The sequence below is a fragment of the Stenella coeruleoalba genome, assembly GCF_951394435.1.
Source record: "Stenella coeruleoalba genome assembly, chromosome: 14".
Taxonomy (NCBI): domain Eukaryota; kingdom Metazoa; phylum Chordata; class Mammalia; order Artiodactyla; family Delphinidae; genus Stenella; species Stenella coeruleoalba.
The window spans coordinates 74,340,862-74,368,518 of NC_137160.1; the positions used below are offsets into that span (position 1 = coordinate 74,340,862).

At 42.5% G+C, this 27,657-nt stretch overlaps 1 protein-coding gene across 2 annotated transcripts in view; it reads left to right on the plus strand.

The window, feature by feature from the left end:
- PTPN11 (protein tyrosine phosphatase non-receptor type 11) overlaps positions 1–26,557 on the plus strand; it is a 78,354-nt gene extending 51,797 nt beyond the window's left edge. The window contains exons 10-16 of one of the 2 annotated variants that reach the window (XM_079943500.1): positions 3,170–3,301; positions 7,389–7,555; positions 8,467–8,534; positions 9,030–9,181; positions 19,404–19,516; positions 21,731–21,833; positions 22,542–26,557. In XM_079943500.1, the coding sequence (XP_079799626.1) occupies positions 3,170–3,301; positions 7,389–7,555; positions 8,467–8,534; positions 9,030–9,181; positions 19,404–19,516; positions 21,731–21,800 (702 nt within the window). In that variant the 3' untranslated portion in view covers positions 21,801–21,833; positions 22,542–26,557. The remainder of the gene's footprint in view (positions 1–3,169; positions 3,302–7,388; positions 7,556–8,466; positions 8,535–9,029; positions 9,182–19,403; positions 19,517–21,730; positions 21,834–22,541) is intronic. The other variant, XM_079943501.1, reaches the window with a different exon arrangement.
- The last annotated feature ends 1,100 nt before the right edge of the window (positions 26,558–27,657 follow it).

Sequence of the window (27,657 nt, forward strand, 5' to 3'; positions counted from 1 at the left end):
GTGTCCAGAAGCAGAGGTCATAAAGGGAGTGTAAGAAGGCCTGTCTGGTACCTTCAGGGGATTAGAGGACTAATCAGTAAACATTGATTTCACTTGTCATGTGAACTATACTTAGGACTTCTAAGCATTTAAAAAATTAATTTGAACTATCCAGACAATATATTCAGATAAACATTCAAACTCCTTACAATTAAAATTACCTTTGTCACCATCCCTTGTCCACCCAATTGTTCCCTCCTCCAACATAAACCCTCTTATCAGTTTGATGCGTATTCTTCTACACTGTCTTCTTGGCATTTGCATATGCATGTGTATAATAGGCATTATATACCTACATTTGCACATGTATATGTATTCACATACATACATGCTCCTATAGAAGTATATAGTGCTATTTTCGGACAAGTACTGTATGAAAAAGTGCTGTCATACAGTAACTTTATTGTGTATCTTGGTTTCTTTTCTCCCCACCTAATATATGTTCTAACTTCTTCTGTTAGTACATATTGGCCTATCTCATTCTTTTTAGTAATTGCATGGTATTCCATGGTATGGATGTACTACCATTTGTTTAACTGTCATATATTAGGCATTTAAATGTTTCAGTTATTTCTCTTATAAACAGTGCTGAAGTGAACAATCTTGTTCTTGCTTTTGTATGTGGTAAGTGTTTTTCTAGGTCAGATGTCAAGAAGAATTGCTAGGTCATAGGGGGTGTGCATGTTGTAAATTTTTAAAAAATTTTTTTAATTTTTCTTTTTTTCTCTTGTTTTTTTTTCCATTTTTGAATTTTTTTTATTTTTTCTTGTTTATTTATTGTTTTTGCTTTTGCATGTTGTAAATTTTAATAAATTCTGCCAACTACCCTCTAGAGTGGTTGTCCCAGTGTACACTCCCCCCAAGCAACATATGCCTAGTACCCATCTCCCTGCACTCTTCATGACACTTCAGGTTTTTAAAAATTATAACATCCCACACCTATGGAGAAGCAGACAAATCCCACTGAGTGACAGCTCTGTGTGTTATCCCAAAGTGAACCCATCCATTGTGGATTTTTTAATATGGAAAAGTTCTCTGTTTTTGTTTATGTTCTAGTCAAAGTTCTTTTTATTTAGATATACTTTAACTGGTTTATGTAAAAGTTGCATGGAACGTAGCAGTCATACCCTATAAAAAGACAGATGGGTGATTTTGGATTTTAGCCCTTCTAATGTAATTTTCATATCAGTTGTGAAAGGCAATGTGATTTTGTAAGATTTTTGTTATTGTACTGCTAGTTGTTACACTTTTGAATACCTTTGAGGCCAGGTCTGGTCATTGTGAAACAAAGGCTTCCTCTAGCAGCTGCCTGCAGTAACAGTAGATGTTCTTGAATTAATGGACAAGTTAAAATGTCTTCATAGTTTTTGCTTCAGGTGAGTGTCACCTGTTCTAAGTATGGAAAGGAAAACTGAGCCCTCCGTCCTGCCTGTTGCCTGATTGCAGTTGTAGGAGGCCACCTGTTCTCAGAGGACTTGAGGGCTGTGAAGAGAGAGTTCTCAGGTCACTTCAGAGGGATCAGGATTGGTCCCTCTCAGAAGAGCTGCCAGAAACGCCTAGAATAGACAGACGTTGGGCCAAGTCACTCTGCCCCCAGCTCCTTACCTCCTTCTCCCGGCCTTTGTCTGTTTTCTCATTCTCCCTCTGTACTCTGCTGCTGGAGAGGAGGACATGATGGGCTTTCAGTCTCCCCGCGAGCGTTTCTGGTAACTTGTTCGCCTGTTATCCCCTCCAGTGCACAGAAGAAAAACCAGACTCTGAATTCCCTTTGATTCCTGGGCTTTAATTTAAAAGCTAAAGTATTAGCACTCACATTTTAGAATTTGTTTGCCAAGGTTTACATCAGAGTTTGGGAAACTGGGAGGAGGGCACAGTAGATTGCAGACATGCAGAGTCAGCTACAATGTTAGGAGTTGTGATTTAATTTGTCTTCTTTTGAGCGGCCAGCAGTCCTCAGAATTGTTTGGAGAGTGGCAGCATTGCATACATTTAATAGTCAAAGTGTTTATTTGGGGATAATAAAAATTGTGTCAAATCTGTCAAAGAGGTTTTTGGATCTACAGGATCGTGGAGGGAAAGCTGAATTCAGAATAATACATAAAAGACCACATAAGCCATGCTAAGCAGGAAAGTAAACGCTGTCCATTAATTCTTCTGTTGACCTTTCCTCCTGCCATGTTTTTCTTCTTTCCCTCAGTCATTGACTGTGGGGATGTCTGCAGCTGCTCTCTGATTTCTCGTTTTATAACAGTGAATTTCTCTGTCTCCCTAATGCACAAGGTAGATTTCTCTTGCTGATATTTGTGTCTTGGTTGTTGTTGAAAGTGAGTGGTGTGGGTGACTGCTCCCAGGAGAAAACAAGACGCAAAGGCATTCTCTGCCCAGGACATATCACCAAAGATACGCAGACTCATCTCTCATTGAGCAAAATATCTTCCTCTTTGGCAGCCAGAATGATTCCCTTGGTGCCATATTCTCCAATCTGCCTGCTCTGAAGCCAGCAGCTATTGCAGGCTTGGCGTTCCCAGGCACCCAGTTAAGCGAAGGTGACGTGTGTAGCAGGTATCAGATGGATCTGGATATAGAAAAAGCAGCTGGTTCAAAACCCCATCAGCTGCCTTTCTGTGCTGGAGTTATTCACACTTGGGTTAGATAAGGCGGGGAGACCTCCTACACTGGCACGGAAATGGACCAGACAGTCTGGCTTGTTGGGCAGCCCATCCACCTCCAGAGCCCCTGCTTGCCTTCCCTGCATAGTGACTGGTAGATCTCTGGAATTCAGAACTGAGTGCATGCTAGGCAGCACACTCATACTGGGTAGTCCCCTTCTTTCTGCCTCTTTGGTTCTTTAGAGAGAAATAAGCAAACACTGACTCTCCTTGGACCTGGCTTAAATTAGGCAATTTTGCAACAGCAGCTTTCTCTTCCCACTTCTCCCTGGTTCTCCACACACGTGCTTTTCTTTTTGAATTCTTCTTTCCTTCTTTCAAAACCCAACAGTTAGATACCAGACAGGCCGTTTTCCATGTTAGTGGTCATCAAGGAAGACTTGAACGTTGGTTTTCTTTTGGTTTCGGCTTTCATGTCAGAGTTCACAGAGATTAACTGTCTTTTCTCTGATCCCTTCCAGAGTAAATGTGTTAAATACTGGCCTGATGAGTATGCGCTAAAAGAATACGGGGTCATGCGCGTTAGGAACGTCAAAGAAAGTGCTGCTCATGACTATACGTTAAGAGAACTTAAACTTTCGAAGGTTGGACAAGTAAGTATATTGTCGTACTTTAGAGACTTTGGTAACTGCGCATGGTGTGCGCTAATCCAGGGTCGTGCGGTTACTCCTGTCTGCATACCTTCAGGCATTTGTTCACTCACTGAGTAACATCCATCTATCAGGAGCCTTCTATGTGCCAGGCACCGTCAAGGTACTACTGATACATCGCAAACCAGACCGGCACAGTCCCTGCCCCCACAGAGCCTAGGGAGGTGGAAGGTTAAGGAGTAAATAACCAACTAAGCTTTCCGATTGTGCTCCAGCTGTGAAAGCCACAGGATGGTATGTTAGAGAGTGACTGGGTACCCGAGATGGAGTAAACAGGGAGGGCTTCTCTGAGGGGGTGCCACGCAAGCTGAGACCTGAAGGTGGAGCAGCATCCAGAGGGTCAGGAGAGGAGTGTTCTAAGCGGAGGGAGCAGTGAGTGCAAAGGCCCTGAGGCCTGTTCAGTGACCAAATTCCATGGCATCAGCTTTTAATTGCTTGTAGTTCAGGTTTGTCCCTGGGGTGACTAACTTTGAATCCAACAAGATTTGGATTCATTATAATTGCATGGTGAGAGGGGCTTACTTTTTCAAAGTCCTTTGGGGACATAAAGGTAAGCGAAATCGCCTTTGTCCCCAGGGAATTGCAGTCATGTAGCCGAGAGAAGCCACGTATGCAAAGTCCTGTGCTGTCGAGCAGGCACCGGCTGTCACACCCGTCTAAGGTGCTGGAGTTCTGCCGAGGCTGGGCTTCCAGCCGGGGCATCAGGGAGACCATCTCAGAAGAGGGTGGGCCTTTAGGTCGGGGTCTCTGTGGGAGAAGATGGCGGAGAGAGGGCCTCCCAGATGACGTGTCATTGTCAGCCAGGGTTCTGAAGTGCCAGCGTCAAGGAAATGGGGTTTACAGGGAATGAAGGCAAGTGGGGAATTGAGGGAGTAAACGGGTTGAGAGAGGTTGGGACCAAGTTGGGAAGAGCCTTAACTCTCACTGAAGAAATGTAAATTTTAGGGACTTCCCTTTTGGTCCAGGGGTTAGGACTCTGTGCTTCCATTGTAGAGGGCCCAGGTTCGATCCCTGGTTGGGGAACTAAGATCCCACATGCCGCAGGCATGGCCAAAAAAAAAAAAAAAAAGAAATGTAAATTTTATTCATTGGCTGGTGTTGGACCCGTGACGGTTCTTGTGCCAAGTGGACACATGTGGAGACAGGTGCCAGGAAGGTGTCCTACAGCCCCCCCGAGGGAAGAGTGGGATGGAGTGACTCCAGTGGCCAGGACGCCTGTAACCAGGAGGGCTCCGCAGAGGTCTAGGTCTGATGGCCTCTCTCCACGTTTTGCTTCTTTTCCCTTCCTTTGGAAATGAATATGATATAAAATGCCAGAATAAACTCTAGAAGAGAAGCGAGGGATGTGAGAGACCCCTTGGGGGGGTGAAGTCTGTAGGGTGTGTAGGGATAGTTTGGCTATTGGAGGAGGAGGCGGAATCAGACGTCGTAGGGTTTTGAGTCTGAGTGGACAGTGGCACTGTGGCAGAGGTCTGAAAAGCTGGAAGATGTACAGGATGGTAGGGCTTGAATCGTTTGGGTAAAAGATGGTAGGGGCAATGGAAAGAAGGGGACTGACTGGAGATAATTGTGGATGTAAATGTGAAGGGGTTTGATGATGGTGTGAATGAGGGGCGAGGGCTGCAGCAGATTTGAGGAGGGAGGGAGGATGAAGCGCAACCTGCTGGACACGTAAAGTTTGAGATGCCTTTGAGACGTCAAGGTGAGGATGCCAGGGAGGCAAGGGTGGAGGCTGGATGAGGAGGGGCGTGGGATCTAGAGCATCGTGGATGGGTTGGTTTTGATCGATGGGGGTAGCACTTCTTGGCCACAGGAGGGAAAGAGGAGAAGGTGGCCACAGATATAGGGAGGGGAGCTGACAGGGATTTGCTCTAAATTCTCTATCAGGCCTGAGGCAAGGCCATCCATTGACATTCAAAGGGAATAAGAAGAGGCGAAATGTTTGAGGAAAGTAGGGAAAGGATGAAATAGTCATTGTGTAGCAAAGCAAGAAATCCAGTAAATTTCTGGGCAGTGCTGAGTGCCCATTGAGGTGGTGAAGATGAACATTCAGTGATACCAGTCACCTGGTGTGAGTTTTCTCCAAGGACACTCTGTTCCTTGGGTACAAAACAGAGAAAGTGGGTGGTTAGGTTCGTCCAGGCTTGGGGCTTTGCTGGGGCGGGGCGGGGTGTGTGTGTTTGTGTGTGCAGTGGATGGAGAGAGGGTGGAGGGAGTGGAGGTCTGTGTTGGAGAGTGGCTGTGAGGAGAGTGTGTGGAATCTGAGCTGGGCAAGCCAGCAGCAAGGGCAGGAGGAGGCAGGCAGAGGGTGGATGGAGGGGCTCAGTGGTCTGGTGAGTTCCCTGAGGTGGTCGGGGGACTGAAGTGAGCTGGAAGCCTTGGCAGTTGTGGTCCAGGGTGGGATGTCAAACTTCTGATGTCAGCGGGGGTGCAGTTGTGGGGAGAGGGTGGAGGTTCAATTGCAGAGACTGAGAGAGGAGTTGTCCAGCAGAAATGAGACAGAGATTTAGAGGACATCGGACAAAGATTCCGGATAGATTTTTCTTCAGGTTTAGTGATAAACTACCCATCTTCTCATCATCAGGTGTTTCTCAGTAGCAGGTGGATTTTTCTTCAGTTTTAGTGATAAACCATCCATCTTCTTGTTATCGGAGATTTGGGAGGAGCAGGTACGGGAAATGTTGGCGTTTGGGTTTGTGTTTTGCACCCTCGGATGCAGGTGCTGACATGGGACCAATCATTTCTCCAGAATTGCTGGTCACAGATTATCTGCTGTTTTGTAGAGCTCATTCCATGTTTTCTAAAGTGCTATCACATGATCTCATTTAAGCCTCCTGATTGCTTGGGAAGGAGGGGTGGGAGCAGAGACCTCAGTGGCCATTTACGAAGGACGAGGAGCAAGGATGCTCCGGGCGCTGGATCTCTCTCGTTCCCTGTCCTTTCTGTGACCCTGGTAGCCCCCTGATCTTTAGCTCACTGGTAACATCCAGAAAAATCTTTTTCTGGCTCAGCAAATTAAATGCACATAATTCAAGAAAGGATCTTGATTGTGGTTCAGATTCCCTGGATGTTCTGAAGGTTACTGGTGGTGGACACTGGTCTAGTTATACTCTCTCTCTCTTCTTTTAAATCGCCTTTAAAAATGTTACTTAGCTTGGATTGTCTCCAGATATGTCAGAAGAAGATGTAGTAACGAATAGTGCCGTTACAGTGATCTAATCTGGGTAGACCCAGAACACAATGCTTTTTGGTTTTTTGTGGTCTTGGTACCCTTGTTGACCTTTATTAATGTCAGTCCTCAGAAGAGCACCAGTGTGCTGAGTCTCTTAACTGTCTCTTGCGCAGTGGCTGTGTGTTTAATTGATGTTGTTTAGTCCTCACAATGGTATTGTGACTGAGAGATTCTTATCTCCATCGGCAAATGAAGAAGTTGAGGCTTAGAGATGTCCAGGGGCCGCAGTGAGTGTGAATCCTGAAGTTTGGGCCTAAATCCACCCATCTGATTGCAAAGCCTGTCTTCTTATCTGCTTTGCAGCAAACAGAGGTTTAAATATCATATTATAATAAAAGTGTGTGTTGGGGGAGGGGAGGAGGGCCAGGTACAAAAAGACAAAGAGGAACAAGTGCTTGAGGGAATACCCGTTTTCTCATCTGGTGGGAGGAGAGCCCTGAGTCCCAGAGGGCTCAGTTGCCTCCCAGGTAGAGCTGCACTTGGATGAGGAGGGTCAGGGACCTCATCTGCCCCTGGCTGAGGATTCAGAGACCGATTCAGGCAGTAGTTTCCTGAAGAACAAATAGCCGTACAAGACATCTTGGTTCTTATGGCAGAGGCCAAGGGTTGCCTCCAGGATTGCTCAGCCAGACCCAAAAGGAGGAGAGATCTGGGAAACTCGTGCAGGGGACCTGTAAACAGTGTGTGAGGAGGCTCTGTGCAGGCCTGGTCCCCTGGCTCACGTAGGATCTGGGAAAGATGGGGACAAGACGAGTCCTCAACCCCTTGATTTATTTAATTCTTTTCTGGTTTTTCTTGGCTTTACTCCAGGGGAATACGGAGAGAACGGTCTGGCAATACCACTTTCGGACCTGGCCGGACCACGGAGTGCCCAGTGACCCCGGGGGCGTGCTGGACTTCCTGGAGGAGGTCCACCATAAGCAGGAGAGCATCACGGACGCGGGGCCTGTGGTGGTTCACTGCAGGTGACGAACCCTCCCACTTCTAGGGCGCTGCCTGTCCCGTGTCCTGATGCCCAGGGGGCCTGTTTTTACCTGCCCATCCCCAGCTCTTTAACTGAGGGAAAAATTTAATCTTTGTTTGAGGCATTAAGGGACCACTTTGACCCAAAGTACATTTCTTCTAGATCCTACGGGACCACCGTGTACCTGGGGGTGGTGGGGCACAGGGTGGTAAACAGTCCTTATTCTCAAGGAGCCCTTAGTCTGGTAATGTTTGCTTGGTTTTCTTTGTTAATATAATAATTTAGGATTCATCTCTTTGATTGTGCTTCTGTTCTCTTTTTCCATGGAAATGAGGTATGTTTTTTCCCCTGACAATATACTTGTTTGCTTCAGAAGATTTGGACTGCTCCCCATCCAGGCTTCTAGAAGCCAGGCCCATGGCCTCTGCACCAGAGTTTGCAGGCTGCTGGTGCCCAAGCTTAGGTTTCATGATTATACTGGGGAAAGTTTGGTTTCCTAAATCTCTTTCATATGCAAGTAGATGTGTGTGAAACGTTGTTTATTCAGTTCTTTAAAAGCTCCCTTTTATTGAGCACTTGCTCTATACCAGCATCTGAGCTCAGTGCTTTTTCATCCGTTACTCATATTTGATCCTCACAACAACCTATTTCACAGATGAGGAAACTGAGGGTCAGAGAGGTTAAGGGAGTGGCCTCAGGCACATTGTGCTGGAGAAGCTGGACTCCAAGTGTAGGATGGACTGAGTCCAAAGCCCCGTGCTCTTTGCTAATATATTTGCAAATATAAATGGACAATCTAATAAACACTCCCAAGAGCAGACATTGTTTCTGTTAATATTAATAGCTTGGTTTTGCATATAAAACCCTCATGAATGACTCCGTTGTCCTCGCTCTTCATCCTTCTGCCCACAGTGCTGGAATTGGCCGAACAGGGACGTTCATTGTGATTGATATTCTTATTGACATCATCAGAGAGAAAGGTAGGTCATCTGGCGGACAAGAAGCTACAGTTCCTGTTTTCAGTTTATGGAAGGAAAGTGCTAGTGAAAGTAGCCTGTAGAAGAGAATTGAATGTTAAAATATTTTCACAAAAATCTAGGCCGGAGACTTCAGCTTTCAGTATGTTTGCCAGAGAACAGAAGTGATGCTGTTTGAGCTTTTGGCATAAAACAAAGCCTAGGAGCTGTGGGTGCCACTGCTCTGGTCTTTTGTTGAACATGCAACTGCCTTGCTGATGGTATGGGACGGTGCTGTTGGAACGTGAGGGACCCCTCACTGCTGACCCTTTACGCTGTAATCTTCTAGGATCCTTGGTATTGGTCAGAAGGCCAGTGCTGTAGCCCTTGGAACATGTTCGGTTAGAACATTAAAGACTTAAGTTTGCTTTATCTCTGAGTCTGCTAACAGTTGTGCATTAAACCACTTCACATTGTCTCTGCAGTTTATCCTGATACTCCATGGTGCTTGCTTTGTAGGTGTCGACTGTGACATTGACGTTCCCAAAACCATTCAGATGGTGCGGTCTCAGAGGTCAGGGATGGTCCAGACAGAAGCACAGTACCGATTCATCTATATGGCCGTCCAGCATTATATTGAAACACTACAGCGCAGGATTGAAGAAGAGCAGGTACCAAGCCTAGAAGGCTGGCGTGTGGATTTTCAGTGGTTTTCTCTGGGCAGCTTGGATATGCTCTCCTTCCATGCAAAAGGACAGGCTCTGATAGATAACTGTCTTTCTTTGAAAAGGTGAAACAAGTTCCCAACCAGGAAGGGCCTCTCTGGAAACGAATTATTCCCTACTTCACAGCTCTGATTTTTCAGTATGGAGTAGCTCAGGAAGGAGCACCAGGCCTGACAGATTGGGGAAACAGCCACAGAAAAATTGGGATTTTCCCAGGCTCACACGGCAAGCTTAGAACGCAAAGCCTCAAAGTTTCCAGCCTGTTCCACTTTTGGTCCAGGCGATATTCATCCTGATTCCATCTCTTAAATGAACGCCTCACTCTTAATAGCACATGGGGGTTTGAACCACCAATTTGGTCGAGTTGGAAACAGTAAAATTTCAATTTTAATAAGCCATGCATAATGAAGAACAATGTGGCATTGGTGCCTTTCCATTGGAAGCTATTCATAACAGACAGAAAGCTGAGTTAAAGAGGATTGAGGAGACTGCTCTTTCCGGAGCTTAGGCTTATCTCCCTCCCCAGCCCCAGCCCCAGCCCCATTGCTGTGCTGCAGACTGGATGGTGTCTAAACATCAACAGGGTTTGCCTGCTTTACCCTGTTTATTGCCTTCCAGAAAACTCAGCTTCTCAAAATAGGACCTGCCACCTAATTGAAAGATTTCTAGCCCAGCAGCATAGCAGCCACGTTATCAAAGTGTGGTTAGCCAAAGTTAGTTAGTTTAGTAGGTTCTCAGTCCACACAGAAATACTCACTAGATTGTTTCCTTGTACAAAAACATCTTCAGAAGCAGTGTGTGTATAGAAAGCTACCGCCAAATAGTTAACAAGCTACTGGTTTTGAACTTTACTGCTTTAAGTCTGACTTTGTGTTATTGTAAGTGCTATGAGCTGTTTAGATGGTTACTGTAGGCTATTTTATATTTGTCTTCCAGTTATATTAATTTGGGCCAGGAATACTTAAAGCATAAAGCTGCCCAAAGAGAAGGACTCCTAATAAATACAAGAGAGGATAGTACAGTTGGTACAAATGGGAAGTTATTCGGGAATATCTTGAAGAACATAATGTAGTCTTGTTCAGAAAAGCTGGGGGGAAAGCTCTCTATTTCACTCAGAAGCTTTGGTCTTTCTTCTTGTTCTGGAGAATTTAGGGACTTTCCCTCCCAGCTTTTCTGGCACTTCAGATCTTCCCATTACCATATATGGTCCCTCTGACCCTGAATTTGAAGTTGTAACTTGGATTTAGGAACTACTTAAAAAAAAAACAAAACACCTTTATCGCTGCTCTTTTATTGGAGGTGAGGGGTAGGAGAGGTAGAATGTAGACAGAATGTAGTCTACAGAATGTAGACGATAGAAACTGAATGTCCCTGGTAATCCCACCCCAAGAGTACTAGAATGCATGCATGCATTCATCCACTCAGCCAATACTTTTTTGGTGCCAATATGTGTCAGCACATGAACTACTATTTGGTACATGAGCCTTTGGATTTATGTAGCCTAAATATATGTAGGCTTAGATTATATTTATTTTTAAAAATTAGATCCTGTACTATGTTGTTTTCTGCATTGTAGTGTTTGATTCAGTGTAGGAACTTGCTACTTGATTTAGTGGTAAAGTAAGAAGTACTTTATTTTAGCAGAAGGTTTAAGTGGCAGACTTAAGAACATGAAAACCGGGCTTCCCTGGTGGCACAGTGGTTGAGAGTCCGCCTGCCGATGCAGGGGACACGGGTTCGTGCCCCGGTCCGCGAAGATCCCACATGGCACGGAGCGGCTGGGCCCGTGAGCCATGGCCGCTGAGCCTGCGCGTCCAGAGCCTGTGCTCCGCAACGGGAGAGGCCACAACAGTGAGAGGCCCGTGTACCGCAAAAAAAAAAAAAGAACATTAAAACCACCTGATTTTTAAATTAAGCAAAAGAACAAAACTCATTTAGGATAATTAATTATTTTGAAATACAGTCATTTCCAAAATTATGAAGCATTAAGGACCTTTGGGAGTGGAAGAATGTGCTACAGAGGGATAAATGAAAAAAAGAAAAGGCAGTAGAGAAACAGACAGCATTGGAAGGAGGAAATGCAGAAACAGGTGGGAATCTAGAGGAAATGCAAATGAGCAAGACTGAGAAAATTCTCAGCTCTTTATAAATGGATCTTCTCACACTCTGCTGTTTACTTGGAAGTAGATTTCTTTTGTTAACTTCCATTTCAGAATTAAAACAATTTTTTTTTTACTTGCAGAAACAGTATAATGGAATTCCCTTCACCCACCTTTCCTGACTGTTAACATTTTAACACATTTACTTTATCACTGATTCATATTCTCTCTCTCTCTCCATATGTATATACACACACACACATATATAAATAGCTTTATATATACCTATATAATTTTTTAAATGAAATATTTGTAGGTTGCAAACATTAATGTCCCTTTGCCTCCAAATACTCTGATGTGTATTTCCTAGAAATAAGGACATTCTCTTATATAACCATAGTAAAATTATCAAAATCAGGAAATTAGCACTGATACAGTAACTATTTTCGAATCTATAGACCGTGTTCAGATTTTGCCAATTTGTCCTACTAATATCCTTCGTGTGGTTCAGGGTCACGTGGTGCATTTAGCTGTCATGTATTTTTAGCCTCCTTTAATCTGGAGCAGTATTCAATCTTTATCTTTCATGACCTTGACATTTTTGAAGAGTTCAGACCAGTTGCTTGGTAGAATGCTCCTCAGTTTGGATTTGTATGATGTGTTCTCTTGATGAGATTCAGGTCATGCATTTTTGACAGGACGGTCGCAGAAGTGATGCTGTGTCCTTCCTGGTACATCACATCATGAGCTCCCTCTTGGTTTGTTTCACTCCTGACGGTGTTAACTTTGATCACTTGATTAAGGTGTTGTCTGTCTGATTTCCCCACTGTTACGTTGCTGTCTTTCCCTTTTTAATTAATATCTTGTAGGTAGATACAAGAAACTGTATAAATGAACAATTTTTCATCATACTTTTTGCCTACCAGTTTTATATTCATTCACGATTCTTGCCAGGAAAAATTACCACTGTGACATTTGCCCAATGGTGATTTTCTCTTTTCACCATTCCCTTTTCATTTATTAGATGGAAGCCTACTATAAGAAATAGCTTTCCCATCTTCCTTATTTATTTATTCATTCATTTATTTATGTCAGAATGGGTTATAGTCCATTACTGTTACTTATTCTGTTGCTTAAACTGTCCCAAATTTGCCTAGTGGGAACCTTTTCGAGTTGGTTCCTGTGTTTTTTTGATATGTTCCCATTTTTGATTACTTCCTTACCCTTTTTGACACCACAAGATGATCTAGGTTCATCTTGTACTTTCCCAGCCAGTTTTCTAAGGAGCCCTTGATGCTTCTTACTGAAGAGTGGTATTTCAAAGCCAAGATCTGGATACTGGGTATGTTAGTTTGTACTGGTATAATATTCTTTGAATTGCTAATTAGCAAATTAATTACTCCTCTTGTCTAGCTCTCTCTATATAATCCCTCTCTCTCTCTCTCTCTCTCTCTCATATATATATATGTGTGTGTGCGTGTGTGTGCGCGTGCGCACGCGCACGTGTGTGTGTATATACACACACACACACACATATATGCATGAGGCCATGCCTCCATTTGTCCTGTTTTATTTGTTTCCCTAGCCTTGTGCTTCTTCACATATCTTCCATAATCTCCTTGGTTCAATAAAAAGGTGTTCTCACATTTGTTCATTTGTTTATTCATTCCTGCATTAATTAAAGTCAGTTGTATTATGTGCCAGGCACTGTGCCAGATCCTGGAAATATAAGTAGTTATGTTCCTGAAATGGAAATAAATCCGTACGATGGAGCAGAAGGAGTTAGAGGGAGAGCATGGGGCGTGTTGGGTGAGATTAGAAAAGTCAGCAGAGGCCAGATTTCGAGGGGGTGGGTCTTGCAGGCCATATTGACGATTTAAAACTTTATCCTAAGGAAAATGGGAAATCACTGAGGATTTTGAAGCAGGGGAATGACATAAAAAGATCCTCAGGTCTTCCCTGGTGGCACAGTGGTTAAGAATCCCCCTGCCAATGCAGGGGGCATAGGTTTGATCCCTGCTCCGGGAAGATCCCCACATGCCGTGGAGCAGCTAAGCCCATGCGCCACAACTACTGACGCTGCACTCTAGAGACCTCGAGCCACAACTACTGAGCCCGCGTGCCGCAGTTACTGAAACCCACGCGCCTAGAGTCCGTGCTCCGCAACAAGAGAAGCCACCGCAGTGAGAAGCCTGTGCAGTGCAACGAAGAGTAGGCCCCGCTCACCACAACTAGAGAAAGCCCACGCACAGCAACGAAGACCCAACGCAGCCAAAGATAAATAAATAAAAAATAAATAAATTTATGAAAAAAAAGAGATTGTCATTTTAAAAAGAGGGCCCTGGCTTGAGAGGGAAGGCTGGGTGGGCACGAGGCTTGAGCAGCTGCAGGGGGACCAGCGTCAGTGAGAACTGATGGTGGTTTGGACAGGATAGCAGGGGCTGATAGTGAGCCCAGGGAGAGTAGAACCAGTAAGATTCTGTGATTAGATGTGGAAGGAGTCAGGGTGTTTGTAATCCTGACATTTGAGCCCAGAGCACCCTGGATGCATCATCTTGTTGTTCTGTAACTTAGACAAGAGCATTTTCATTTTACTCTCTCCCTGCTCTGGGCTTTTGGGCTTTTTTGTAATTTAAGGTTTAAGAATGTAACTGGGTTTACTCACATGGAAAGATAGTTAATACCAGATGATTTTAGAGCCTCATGGTTGGTTCCTCCTTTCAACCTTGGCTGTGTGTCAGTTGACAAGACCGTAAGATTTTTTATAAACATTGCAAGCGACTTGGTAACCATGCTATGTCATTGAATTCCAGTGGAGGATAGATAAATTTCAGATCATTTTTTTAGACCTCCTCTGAAATAAATTTCCCTCCACTCCTCAAAGCAAAATAAAACAAAATGGAACAAAACAGCCCCTACCCCCTGAGAATTTTTCTTGATCTATAAGACAGCCTGGGCTGTCATGGTTCCGAGAAACAAACCCATCTGACTTGTGAATCAGTTTTATTTCTTGTTTTTCCAAAATAAGCTAAAAAGCTCCAGCATTTTTATGTTATTCCTCGAGCTGCTATGATTTTTAAAAATAATTCCTGTTCCATTTGCATTAATTATTCCTCATTGGAAAATTCTTTTGTCATCACTTCATGTAGAAATATTGATTTTGATTTTCAAGAAAGTGTGTAGTAGGGAGAAAGAAATGGGGGGATGGAGTTTCAGTCATGCAAGATGATGAGGTTCTAGAGATCTGCTGTACACCAATAGCAAGTGGTTAACAATATTATACTGTACACATAATGTTTTGTAAAGAGGATATATCTCATGTGTTTTATTTTAAACCACAATTTTTAAAAAAGTGTTGAGTAGAAAGCATCTTTATGCTTCAGTTTATTTATTGTATATTTAAATTTTTTATTTAAAAAAATGAGTTAGGGGCTTCCCTGGTGGCGCAGTGGTTGAGGGTCCGCCTGCCGATGAGGGGGACGCGGGTTCGTGCCCTGGTCTGGGAGGATCCCACGTGCCGCGGAGCGGCTGGGCTCGTGAGCCATGGCTGCTGGGCCTGCGTGTCCGGAGCCTGTGCTTCGCGACGGGAGGGGCCGCAGCGGTGGGAGGCCCTCGTACCGCAAAAAAAAAAAAAAGAGTTAGGATTTTAAAACTTTTAAGTAAGTGATGCTCTCTGTCAATTCTTCCAGCTAATATTTAATTTTAAATTATATTGTATCTTTAAAAAAATTACTTCTTATGTAAGTCAGCATTTCAGTGCTAAAAAGTGTATGGCTGCTGTTCAGAGGTGATTATTCACAAGGACTTTAATTTTTTTTTTTTTTTTTTTTTTTTTTTTGCGGTACACGGGCCTCTCACTGCTGTGGCCTCTCCCGAATGCATAGCCCAAGCGGCCATGGCTCACGGGCCCAGCCGCTCTGTGGCATGTGGGATCTTCCCGGACCGGGGCACGAACCCATGTCCCCTGCATCGGTAGGCGGACTCTCAACCACTGCACCACCAGGGAAGCCCAGGACTTTAAATTTTTAAAACCAGTTCAAAAAATTCAAATACTATATAGACTCAATGAAACATTTTCTCCTCGGATTTCTTTTTTGCAACTTCTTCCCTAGACTATAAGTTCTGTAATGACTGCAATTTATAATAAATTGGTTTGGCTGCTTTAACAGAGGCTAAATAATAGTGCCTTAAACAAGATAGAAGCTTATTTCTCTATAGAGAAGTCCAAGCTGGCAGGCAATTTGGGGATCAGAGGGTATAGGGCGGGGACCTAGGTTCATCCAGGGACCCAGGTACATTTGGTCTTGTCCCTCTACTGTCCTTTAGGATGTTTCCTTTTTCACATGGTTGCAGAGAGTAGGAGGAAGTGGAGGGCAAGCAGTTGCCTGTTAATGTAGGAGTCAGACTTTCTCTGTCGAGGGTCAGACGGTGAGTCTCTTAGGATTCCCAGTTACATATGGTCTCTGTTGCATACTCTCTCTTTTTTTACAACCCTTTAAAAACTATTAAACTTGTGATGAAGTAACTATTCTTACAAGCCTTGCAAAAGGTCTGGGCTAGATTTGTCCCTAGGCCATTAGTTTGCCAACCCCTGTTTTAAGGTTATGACTAGAAATTGCACACCACTTCCTCATCTGTTAAATATGGCTGGGACTTCCCTGGTGGTCCAGTGGTCAAACTCCACGCTTCCACTGCTGGGATCGCGGGTTCGATCCCTGGTGGGGGAACCAAGATCCCCCGTGCCGTGTGGCGTGGCCAAAATAAATAATAAATAACATAATAAATAGGGCTAATAATAGTATCTATTTCAAAAGGTTGTTATGAGGATTAAAATGAGATAATATATTCAAATAGTGCCTGACACAAAGCCAGTGCTTAGAAAATTTTAACTGTTTTTACTGTAATAATAATTGATATTTAACTCTGTGAAAGAGAATTAGCACATTTTTCTTTTATCTCCTGATTTTTGTCATGGTTTATGACATTTATATCTGTAATTATGACAGTTGTTCAGTGTTAGTGCTGTATTTAGATCAAAACTCTAGTCCTTTTATCACGGTATCTGTTTCTCTGAATTCTTTGTTTTGATTTTGATTTATCTCTGTTGGCTAGATTTCATTACTAGCTGTTTTTTTTTTTTTAAATAATTACATTCTAAGTTTTTGCATGCTTAAAAATGTCCGAACATTAGTTTTATATCTGAAGGGTAACTTAGTAGGGTATAAGATTCTTGGGGTTTTTTTTCCCCACAGGATTTTTTGGAATTATGTGGCTGTGTTGGAGTCTAAAGTCAATTTGATTATCCCCCCTTATATGTGACTGACTTTTTCTGCCTGGAGATCCAATCCAGGCATATTCTTTATCGTTGATGTTTGGGAGATTGATTGTGAAGTTTTTCCTTTTAAAATGCAGATTCAAATAAATAAATAAATAAATAAAATAAAATGCAGGTTCAGATTTTTTTTTCCTTTGAGATTTCTGGAACATTTTCTTGCATTATGTCCTAGAATATTTTTTTATGTTTTATTTGTTCCCATCTTCAGGAATTCCATAATATATATCAAATCTCTTAATAGCTTTCTCCATCACTTTTATGTATTTTATTAATAGTTTAAAAAATATGTTTTCCTCTAGACTGTTTACAATGTCCCTTTCTATGTTCTTAGTTATTTAATTTTTTGCTACCTCTAATTAGACTTGAACTTACTATACTTTGTGTCTTTCTTTTATTTCCTTTTGTTGCTTCGCCAGCTTGCTTTTCATCTCCTCTGTTGTCATATAATCTCTTATTTACGCTCTTTTTTAAGAAAGCGCATGTCTGTAAAGTCTATGATATTAAGGCAGAACTATTTGTGTTCATCTTTTCTTCTTTCTTTGTTTAGGTTCTTTTTTGATGTGTTTTCTCCATCTGCCTTTTGCTCTTTGCTCCCTTTTTCCTTTTTGTACCTTCCCCCGCTTCTTTATATAGGCTCTGTGCTGACCTCTTTATTACCGGATAGTCCATAGCGAGGGGAGGCAGGGTGGCTGAGGAGGTCCACAACTTTGCTTGGGTTTGTTGTCTCAGTGCCCTGTTACCTTCGCCCTGGGAGCACATCCGTGTGTTGGTGTTCAGGGGGTCATTCTGACACTTTGCAATGCCTGTAGAGTCAGAGGGGTTAATAATGCTCCCTCCTACCCTGCCTCTCCTCTAGGCCACCTCAGCTGGGAGGGTGGCAGTGGACGGCAGAAAAGGCTCTTCAGACTGTGGGCCTTTCTACTGTGTTGAACTGGCTCTTGACAAGCCTTCCCCCACTTCTCCTATGGCCTGCCATGGCTCAGCTCCAGGCCTTTCACTCCTGGGACAGCGACATTCAGGGGTTTCTTTTTCCTGCTACCATCTGAGGGGTATGTGTTACTTCTCAGCTTCCTTCTTATTTTGGTCCAGTTTTCACAGTACTATATCAGAGACACTTTATAGTTTGTAGATTGGAGTTGTAGCATTCCCTTGTTTTATGTATAGTAAGATTTTCCATTTTTTATTTAGCTGTTTTTGGTGAGTTTTGAGAAAGGAGAGGAAAAAAAAATTCCACTGGTGGATTTAAATTTCTTTTATGCTTTACATTTTATCTTGAAAAATTTAAAACATTCAGTACCACACCCATAATAGACCATTTCCTTTTGTCACATTTCTTTCAAATCTTTTTTCTTTTTAAAAGAAATCAAGTGTAACCACTATATGGCTGAGATTCCATTTGACACCCACCCCCAGGGCCACCCCTCATCTTCACCCTCGGAACCCCAAGGCAGTAACTAGCCTTGCAGTCTCTTTTTGTATTTGAAAATTTTTAAATACAAATATCTGTATACAATATATGACATTGTTTTTATGTTTAGAATGTTTAGCAAGATGATATACTGTTTCATTGTTTTGCAGTTTGTGTTTTTCCACCTAACATTGTGTATGTAATCTGTTTTGATACACACACACACACACACACACACACACACGCACTTTTCCTCTTCACTGTTGCATATTATTTCGTGATATGAATGTGAGGTATTCATTGTGAGGTATTCAGTGTTCTCTTGGTGAACATTGTTAGGAATAGCACGTCACTGGACATCCTTGTCAGCTCTTTCTAGGCTTGGGTGCGTGAGTTTCTCAAGAAGTAAATGTTCAACGTTGTAAAATATATGTGCCTTTTCATCATTACCGGATACTAACTAGTTGGTACTATCAGTTGGGTACCAGAGTGATGGCACCAGTTCACCCTCTCAACAACAGTGAATGAGAGTCACTGCTCTACGTCAGTATTTGATACGGATACTCTTTCTAACATTTACTGTGTCTTGAATAATCCTGTAATGAAGGCAGCATTATATAATGAAGATAACTTGATGGATTAGATTTTCGGAATTCGTTGTTTCTGGGTGAATTTAGGAGGAAAGAATGATAAATCATCTAACTAGAGTCCTACCTAATGCAGTTCATTCTGTATCTGAAATGAGATTACATTTTACTGGTTTTCTCTGCCTTTTTTCCCCCAGAGTATCATTGGGCTGAAAGCAAAGTTTTAAATGTGCTAGAGTTTTTTCTGGAGTGGGGGTGGGGTGGGGACGATACGATAAAGTGTATTATTCTGCTAAGAGTGCTGCCATCTTTTGTACCTGTGTGCAGTTTTTACTTGGAGTGCGTTTATTTCTGAAACTCTTTTCCCACCTGTTTACTTGAAAATCATTAAATGTGTTGCAAGTGAACTATGAAATGATTAGATGCTAATGTGTCAAAGAACGTGTGAATTCTCTCTTAGTCCAGAAACAGGTACATTTCATTTAATACAGTAAGTTGTTAATGCATGACTCTCTGCTTTTGAATTGTATGGTTCAAAGGTCCTTTTCACCCATATGATGTATTTACATGAAGGAGGTGAATTCCCTGACATTTGGTCAACATACCAGTATTCAGGGTCCAACTTGTCTGTCTGTCAAACTCTCTCTCTCTTTTTTTCTTTTTAATGAAATGCCTTTTTGACTTCTTCATTCCCTCAAAAAAGTCACAGTTCTTCATATATGCAATCTTCACTTTACAGAAAAGCAAGAGGAAAGGGCACGAATACACAAATATTAAGTATTCCCTGACGGACCAGGCAACTGGAGATCAGAGTCCCCTCCCACCTTGTACCCCAACGCCGTCCTGTGCAGAGTAAGTAGAAATGAAGGAAAATCTTTTTACCTGAACATAATCCTATAGAAAAGCTTTAAAAAATGATACGTCTTTGCAGCACATGCCTTTCCTTGGTGCACATTATTGTTGCCTAACTGGTTCTTGAGTGTGCCAGTGGCTAGCTAAACTAAATTTTAGTTGAACTAAACTGAAGGCTGCTTGCTACACTGGCTAGGAGTCTACGGGACTGTACAGATATCAAGTGCTGGTTCTCCAAGGAGAATCTAATTTTTAAAAAGTATTTTATTTATTTGGTTGTGCTGGGTCTTAGTGGCGGCAGGCAGGCTCCTTAGTTGCAGCTCACCAGCTCCTCGGTTGTGGCATGCAAACCTTAGTTGTGGTGTGTGGGATCTAGTTCCCTGACCAGGGATCGAACCCGGGACCCCTGCATTGGGAGCGCGGAGTCTTAACCACTGCGCCACCAGGGAAGTCCCAAGAATCTAATTTTTCTTTTGATGGGGTGTGGATTGTTGCAGAGGTAGGTAACACCCTTTTTGATGAGTCAAGACTCTTGGCTATGTAAAAGTAAGTAAATTGACCATCAATGTGTCAACACAATCATGGTCTAATTTTCCACAGTCAGTAGAAATCTACTGTGGGTATTTAAACCAGGTTAGCAAACTACAGCCCCCAGGCCAAATCCAGCCACGGCCTGCTTTTGTACAGCTCATGGACGGTTCTTAAAGGGTTATTAAAAACACACACACACAAAGAATAATACATGACAGAGACCGTGTATGGCCCACAGAGACTACATTATTTTTAGTCTGGTCCTGTACAGAAAAACTTCTCCAACTCCATGTTTAAACTAAAATATGTGATAAGAAAATATTCGTTAAATCGATTATGTGAATAACAATTGTAAGTTATTTTTTTTCTGTATATCCTAAAGTCACTCTCTGGTATAACATTTACTTTTTATTTTCCCCTAGGAGTCTTATCCCTGTTTGCTTCTGATGTGGATTTTTAAACCCCTGTTGGCTTTAATACTCTATATAAACGTTTTTGATAACATATATAAGGCTCGTATTTACATTTGCTTTCTATTTAACATTGAAATGAAATTATATAGCAAAAGTATGCTCTCCACCAAGCTGCCTCTTCCTTCTGCCTGCTTTTTTCTTTCCCAGCGGACTGATGGGGAAAGTTGATTTTAAATTGCTATCTGCAGTGATTTGCAGTGGAACCAGCACGTCAGGGCTCCGAGTCCTTGCCAGAAAGCTTTCCCTACATGTTGGCTCAACAGAATTAGCTCTGACGACTCCCTTTTTACCAGTGGCCTGCCTGTGACTAATAGGTTCTCTGCCTCTCCGTTCCCGTTGTCCCCCTTGTAGGGTGCAGACCCAGGAGACCCGGGCCCCTGCTGCTTGTTTCAGCTTGTTCCTCTCTGACCAGCCCAGAGCTGCTGGGTTCCTCGTCCCCCTGGACTGTTCTGGTCTCCACTCTGCTCAGCAAAACAGAGTCTGGGGGCTTCCCTGGTGGCGCAGTGGTTGAGAGTCTGCCTGCCGATGCAGGGGACACGGGTTCATGCCCCGGTCCGGGAAGATCCCACGTGCCGCGGAGCGGCTAGGCCCGTGAGCCATGGCTGCTGAGCCTGCACGTCCGGAGCCTGTGCTCCATAACGGGAGAGGCCACAGCAGTGAGAAGCCCGCGTACCGCAAAAAAAAAAACCAAAAAACAGAGTCTGGGCTCTGATGCATTGCCCCTCCACCCTGGGGCCCTAAACTGCCGGTCAGCTTCATGTTCACCTTCATGTCGCCGGATTGGGGGCTGAATGGATCTGTAGTCCCTGCCTAACCGTTCCTACACTTTGCCTTTACATTGCTCTGGCCCATTCAGATCCTTCTGCCCACAATGAACACCATTCTTTTTTCTATGCACATGTCCCAGCTTCCTTCAAGGTCTAACCCAATGCCTCATCGTACAGGCCTGCCTCCCTCCACCCTCCTGGAAAACAACTCTCCTTCCGCCAAACCCCGGGAGCACAGGGACTCGAGCCTCTTACTTCAGAATTATTTTGCTGTGTGTTTCTGTCCGATATCCTCTCCTATAATGTCAGCTCCTGGGGGCAGGAGCTATGTCTGCGCCGCATACGGTCCCCAGAGAATAGAGTATGTGCATTATAACTATCAAGTAAGGTTAAACAGTATGTCTGCGTTTTTATTAGTGTCGTCTTCCTTTTCTTCTTTTCAGAATGAGAGAAGATAATGCTAGAGTCTATGAAAATGTGGGTCTGATGCAGCAGCAGAAAAGTTTCAGATGAGAAGACCCGCCAAGACTTCAAGCACAGAAATAGGTATTTCAACAGAAGTGCTCTACTGGTTCATTGTTTATATCATTTGTGGCATTTTGAAGCAGGCAAATAATTTGTGACTGTTTTAACAAAGTGAACCACAATTGAATTTTAAAACCCAGCCTCTTTTTTCTTCTGCCTGTATTTCTTTCTCCAAGCTGGATTCATTAAATATTGAAATCAAATACAGAATTAATTCTGTGAAGGGCAGGGTTAGCACTTACAGAAAAATGGTTGATACTGGTGATGAAGGGCAGATATCATCATTCCTGCAATTTTTATTAAAGTAGGTTAACCCACGCTGTGCTGGGAGATGATCTGTAGGGATCTAGGGACTGTGGGGACATGGCACTGGATGGTCAGAGTCAGGATGCCTGAGTTTTCACCCCAGTGGGCCTCTGACTGGCTGGCTGTATGACACAGGGCACTGGACTTCCTGGGCCTCTGACTGGCTCAACTCCACATCCCTTCCAGCTCTGATGCTGGGAATTCGTCTCCCTTGTACGTCTCCTTCCTTCCATTCACCTTTTTAGACAGGGACCCAATTGTGTGATGTATGTTTAAAAGGTAAGTTTTTAGCATTTCACGTCGAAATTCCCATTTCAATGAATAGTATATTTAAAAGCTCTAAATCTACTTTAAAATGGTTTACTGCCTTGCCAAACTTTTAGATGTATGCTCCTTAAAAATTCTAACTTATTTCTTTGCCAGATGTGGACTTTCCCCCTCTCCCTGAAAAGATCAAGAACAGATGCAAGAAAGTTTACATGAAGAATGAATTTGAATTTGGAAGGCTTGCATTGTGGTTGACTACCTTTTGATAAGCAAAATTTGAAACCATTTAAAGACCACTGTATTCTAACTCAACAATACCTGATTTCCAATTACTCATGTCCTCAGATAAGAAGAAATCATCTCTATGATGTAGACAGTGTTATATTTTATGGAATTTTATTTTAAATTGAGGAAGCAGTTAAATTGTGCTCTATATTTTCCAGATGATGGTGATTCAAATTCTAGTTATTGGCATTTTTTCTTTTGATAACCTCAACAAACTTAGTTTCCCCCCTGCTTTGTGGGGAATGATAGGGCACTTGTAAGAGGAGAAATGATTGGGGATAATTAAGTAACAACACCCTATAGAAGTGAGAACAATTTCATTTATCATCACTTATCCAGTAGTGGATAATGCATTTTGATGGCCTCTTATTTTGGCTAAATAATAATTAAGCCAGTGCCCCAGACTGTCTCCCCTTGCATTGCCATTGAAAAATCATGGGGGCGGAAATCATGGGAACTTAGGATAAAAGGCATGGTTTCTTCTTAGCAGTTGACCAATTACCATTCAGCCTGTTGACTGAGAAACTCGTGGTGGGAAAACGTTTGTCATCTTTTCTTTTCATTTGAGTAATTGTATTTAGGAAAAAATGCATCTATGGATAACCAGTTTTGGGTTATCACTTGTTGCTGACAAACCACCTTAAAACTGAGTGGCTTAAAACAACAACTGGCTTTTCCCCATCTCTTCAAACTGGGCTGGGCTCAGCTGAGCGGTTCCTCTCCTTGTCTTGCTGGTGTCACTCGTGGTTGGCAGGATGGCTGGGCCTCTCCATCTGCATGCGGTCCTCAGGTCTCACCTTCTCCACGTGGCCTCGCCCACAGGGTAGCTGGACCACATTTATGGCAGCTCAGAGGTCCCAAGGGTATAAAGCAGTAGTGGCCAGGTTTAAGACTTAAACCCAGAACTGTCACAGCATCACTTCTACTGCCTTCTATTGATTAAAACCAGTCCCAGGCCCAGCTCCGATTTGGGAAGAGGAGACTGCACGAGGGCATGAAATGGAGGTGAGGTTCCTTGGAGGCCCCCAGTGTAACAGACCGTCAGAACCAGTGCCATGGAAAAACAGCTAAAAAAAGAGGTTAGCAAAAGTAGAAGCTGCTAGTGACCTTGGGAAGCTGAAGCTGGTTATGATAGCTGCTGTAAGCTGGAAGTCGGGCAGAAACAGAGGGCCTTCAGCGAGCTTCCTGAACCAGTTCTGCTGGCTCTTAGCATATGTTCTAAACCATTGCTTTGGGAAACTGGTCTCTTAAGGTTGGGTGTGTTCAGGAGGGCAGAGCATTTGAAAGCAGAGCCACCTCATTGCCCTGGCCACTGCAGAGGGAGGTGAATGGGGTGCTTTCTTCACGCCCCTGGCTTCAGTCGGGCCCCACACCCATGCACGCAGTCAAGGCTGCAGTGCGGAGGGGCAGTTCTCGTGAGGCCACTAGTCAGATTGAATTAGCAGTAGCTCATTTTTGTTTTAACCAAGCAGTAGGATTTGCTAATGTTCTACCTGAAGTGCCTTCTCCAAAGACATCCCTCTTTGCCCTGTGTGTTGAATCATCATTCAATGAGTGTATTTCAATTGAAGTATCTTTGATGGACTTTGTAAAGATAATAAAATGCCACGGCAGCTTTGCCGTTAAGTCATGATCTCCTTAATCGAATTCTTCTTGCTTTGTCTCCAGAAAAGGAAGGACTAGATCCAACCCTGTTAGTAGCTCCTTTCTGAGGTCTTTACCTCCTTTGAAACCCTGAGGTTGTTTGGGGAGAGCCTGGCTGCCGTTTTCACAGACAAAATTACATTGACTTCTCCCCCCACCTCCCCTCCCCCCCATCCATTGAACTTAGAATTGTTGAAGGTAATTACCTTCTAAGAGGAATGTAAATGACTGCTGTCTTCTTGTCAAGCCTGTAAAGAAAGAGATTCCAGTTCAGTACTTGCAACAAGGATCTTGAATCCTGTTATTTGTATTGCATTGTCACATTGAATGGTCCTCGTTTTTGCGATAACGTTTTGACTCTGGACTTTGGGGGCAAGGTCTTTCACCAGCATACAAGGATTTGATTGTACAACATATCTGCTGCATTAACGTCTCTGCCTGTAGCTTAAGATCAGTTGTTTTTGCACTTGGAAACACCTGATCCTGGCCAGCTTCGTTTGTAATAGGACATTGATTTCATTTAGATTTCCCTCCACGAAGTCAGCACCTATTATGTGGTGTAAACTGATGCCAAGACAAGATTAATAGTCCCTAGGTTGCCTAGGTTTGTCGTGTGTTTGGTAAAGGTGATTGCAGGTTCTCCGGTAAGACTACATGGGATGGATTCACGTGGAGGGGCTGTGAAGATGGGGGAGGGGGAGGTGAGCTTGAGGTGCGGGTGTAAAAAAAACAGTGGAAATGGAAGTTCCAAAGAGGTGGTTTCTGAGGAAGTCAGAGGGCCTGGGACCACAGCAGTCAGTAATAGTTGAATCAGGTTACCTGGAAAATAGGTGTGATAGCTACACGTCTGTAGTCTGCTTCTGCGTTGCTGGTAGACATTAAATTTGCACAATATTCCCATAGCTGGCTAAGTATTTTAAAATTACAAGCATAGGATTTTATATTTGGGGTGAAGAAATTATCTGGCATGTGGTATTGGGGTTTTTTAAAAAAGCCAAATTTCAGAGTCTTAATAGCCTGTTTTTTTTTTTAAAAAACAAAACAAAACAAAAAGACACCTTGTATCCAGTGTGTGGCCCTCCTGAAAATTCTGGTCATCTCGCCCTTTGAAATTGGTGACTTTACAAATGTGGCTAAATGGGGATGAGAAAATACATGTACTACTTTCTTGGTGTTCGTGCATTCTTTACGGAGCCCAGTTGCTTTGGAACAGCCAAGAAAATCATCAAGATTATTTTTAGGGGTTATTAAGGGGTTACTAGGGTTTTTAAGAACTAATATAATGTCCTGGGTTATTTCTAGTTCAGAGGAATGTGGAAAAAGGTATGCAATTGTGAAGTGTTCTGTTGTAGCTTGTTAATCCGTAAGGGAAACTTAGACTGTAGACGTAAGTACAAACCCAGTGCAGTTTTTGTTTTCTGTATGTTGTTGGCGGAATAAAGTTTTACATCGTAAGCACATGGCCTCCCTGATTTCAATATGCCTTTATTAGGATCTGTATTAGCCCTTAATTTCGTTAAAATCTTTTTTCCTCTTCCTCTTGAAAAATAAGTTCCAAAATATAGTTTATTATACCTTCCATCCTTAAAAAGTTTGTTCCTTTTTTACTATGGGCAGTTCACATAAGGCAAAAATATTAAACAGTTGGTTTTAGTGTGTTGTATAACTTTGCTGTATATCAAACTAATTTTTACAAGTTTTCATCCTAAACCTCAAATCATGTAATTAATAATTTGCCTGTTTATTTATGACCTAGTTGTGATTCTTTTATTAATAAAAGCTAATGGAAAAGGATCCTTTATTAAGTCGATGACTAGATCTACAGTTAATTTTCCTGCAGTATATGAAGTATTGTACCAGAGTATTAAAAGATATGTAATATTTTATTGATAAATCTCTCCTTTAAAAGGAATACGTTTTAGGATGTCATCATTTTGATGTGAATCATGTAAATGTTGATAATATGCACTGTTTATTATACATTAGTGTTTCAAGAGATTCACTTAATTGCCTTTTTGCCCACGTATATTATGTAGTCTATTTGCAATTGTTTTTTAAAAAATGACATTAAAAGAATAGTTTATGTAGAGAAACATTAGTGGATGTTAATTGTCTCCTCACCTGTATTTATGGGTGTTAGTTCAACTGCTTTGCTAGTTGCAAAGCCGTATTATCAGAGTAAAAGTGTATTTGTAAACTGTATGGGAACTAAAAATTAGGAATAAAACCATTTTCGTATATTATGGTATTTGTCATTTACTTCATCTGAAATGTCCAGGAAAAACTGGGATTACAGGTCCCTTAACCTCTTATACTAGCCAAATGCTGACGTTTTGCAGCTCTTATCTAGAAGGGAACCTGGAATTCAGAATGAATGAATCAGTTCCTCAAGCATTTGAGTGCCTATTTTATGAGTAGCTTTGGGAGACAGGGAATTTTATTTGGAAGAGTAAATAGCGAGTAAAAAGTATGTCTGTATAATGTATACAGGACATGATTAGACTTCCCTGGTGGTCCAGTGGTTAAGACTCCACGCTCCCAATGCAGGGCGCCCACGTTAGATCCCTGATCAGGGAACTAGATCCCGCATGCCACAACTAAGAGCCAACATGCCGCAACTAAAGATCCCACGTGCCACAACCAAGACCCGTAGCTAAATAAATAAATAAATAAATATTATATATTAAAAAAGAATCTGTGGGTGGTTTATGGACAAAGAAATTCATGTGTTGCTCAGACTTGTTGTCATGTCTCTACCTGGTAAGGCCATAGACCGTTTTGGGTACAAATTCTCTTCCATTCAGCAAAGATTAAATCCCCACTAGAAGCTAGGGACTGGGAAATGGATGAATAAAACAGTTATACAGGTAGTTATTCGATTAGAGTAAACAATAAGGGTATTAACTGAAATTGATGGTTACATAGAGGAATGAATTACAGGGAGTTAGGATTCAATGGTGAGGATCACTTAAGCTTATTCTTGACCAGTGGGGAACCTTGTGTGTGTGTGTGTGTGTGTGTGTGTGTGTGTGTATAGAGAAAGAGGGAAACTGTCCTTTCATTTTCTTATGGGTTCAGTCAAGGCCAGTTTCTTTGGATCTCTTTTTAGAAATGAACATGCAAGGCAAATAGCTATTTCTCTATTCAGCTCTTGCTTCTCCATTCATCTCTGAACAAAGAATAACTCTCTCTGTCATGATCTATACCAGTGGCAGTTCTAGCACTCTTTTGGACACATTTTGCAACAAAATATAGTACATATTTATGAGTGTCTTTATTCTCTATCCATGCATCTACTTACTGCATTTTTAACCATTCAGTTCTTGATGAAATATAAATTCAC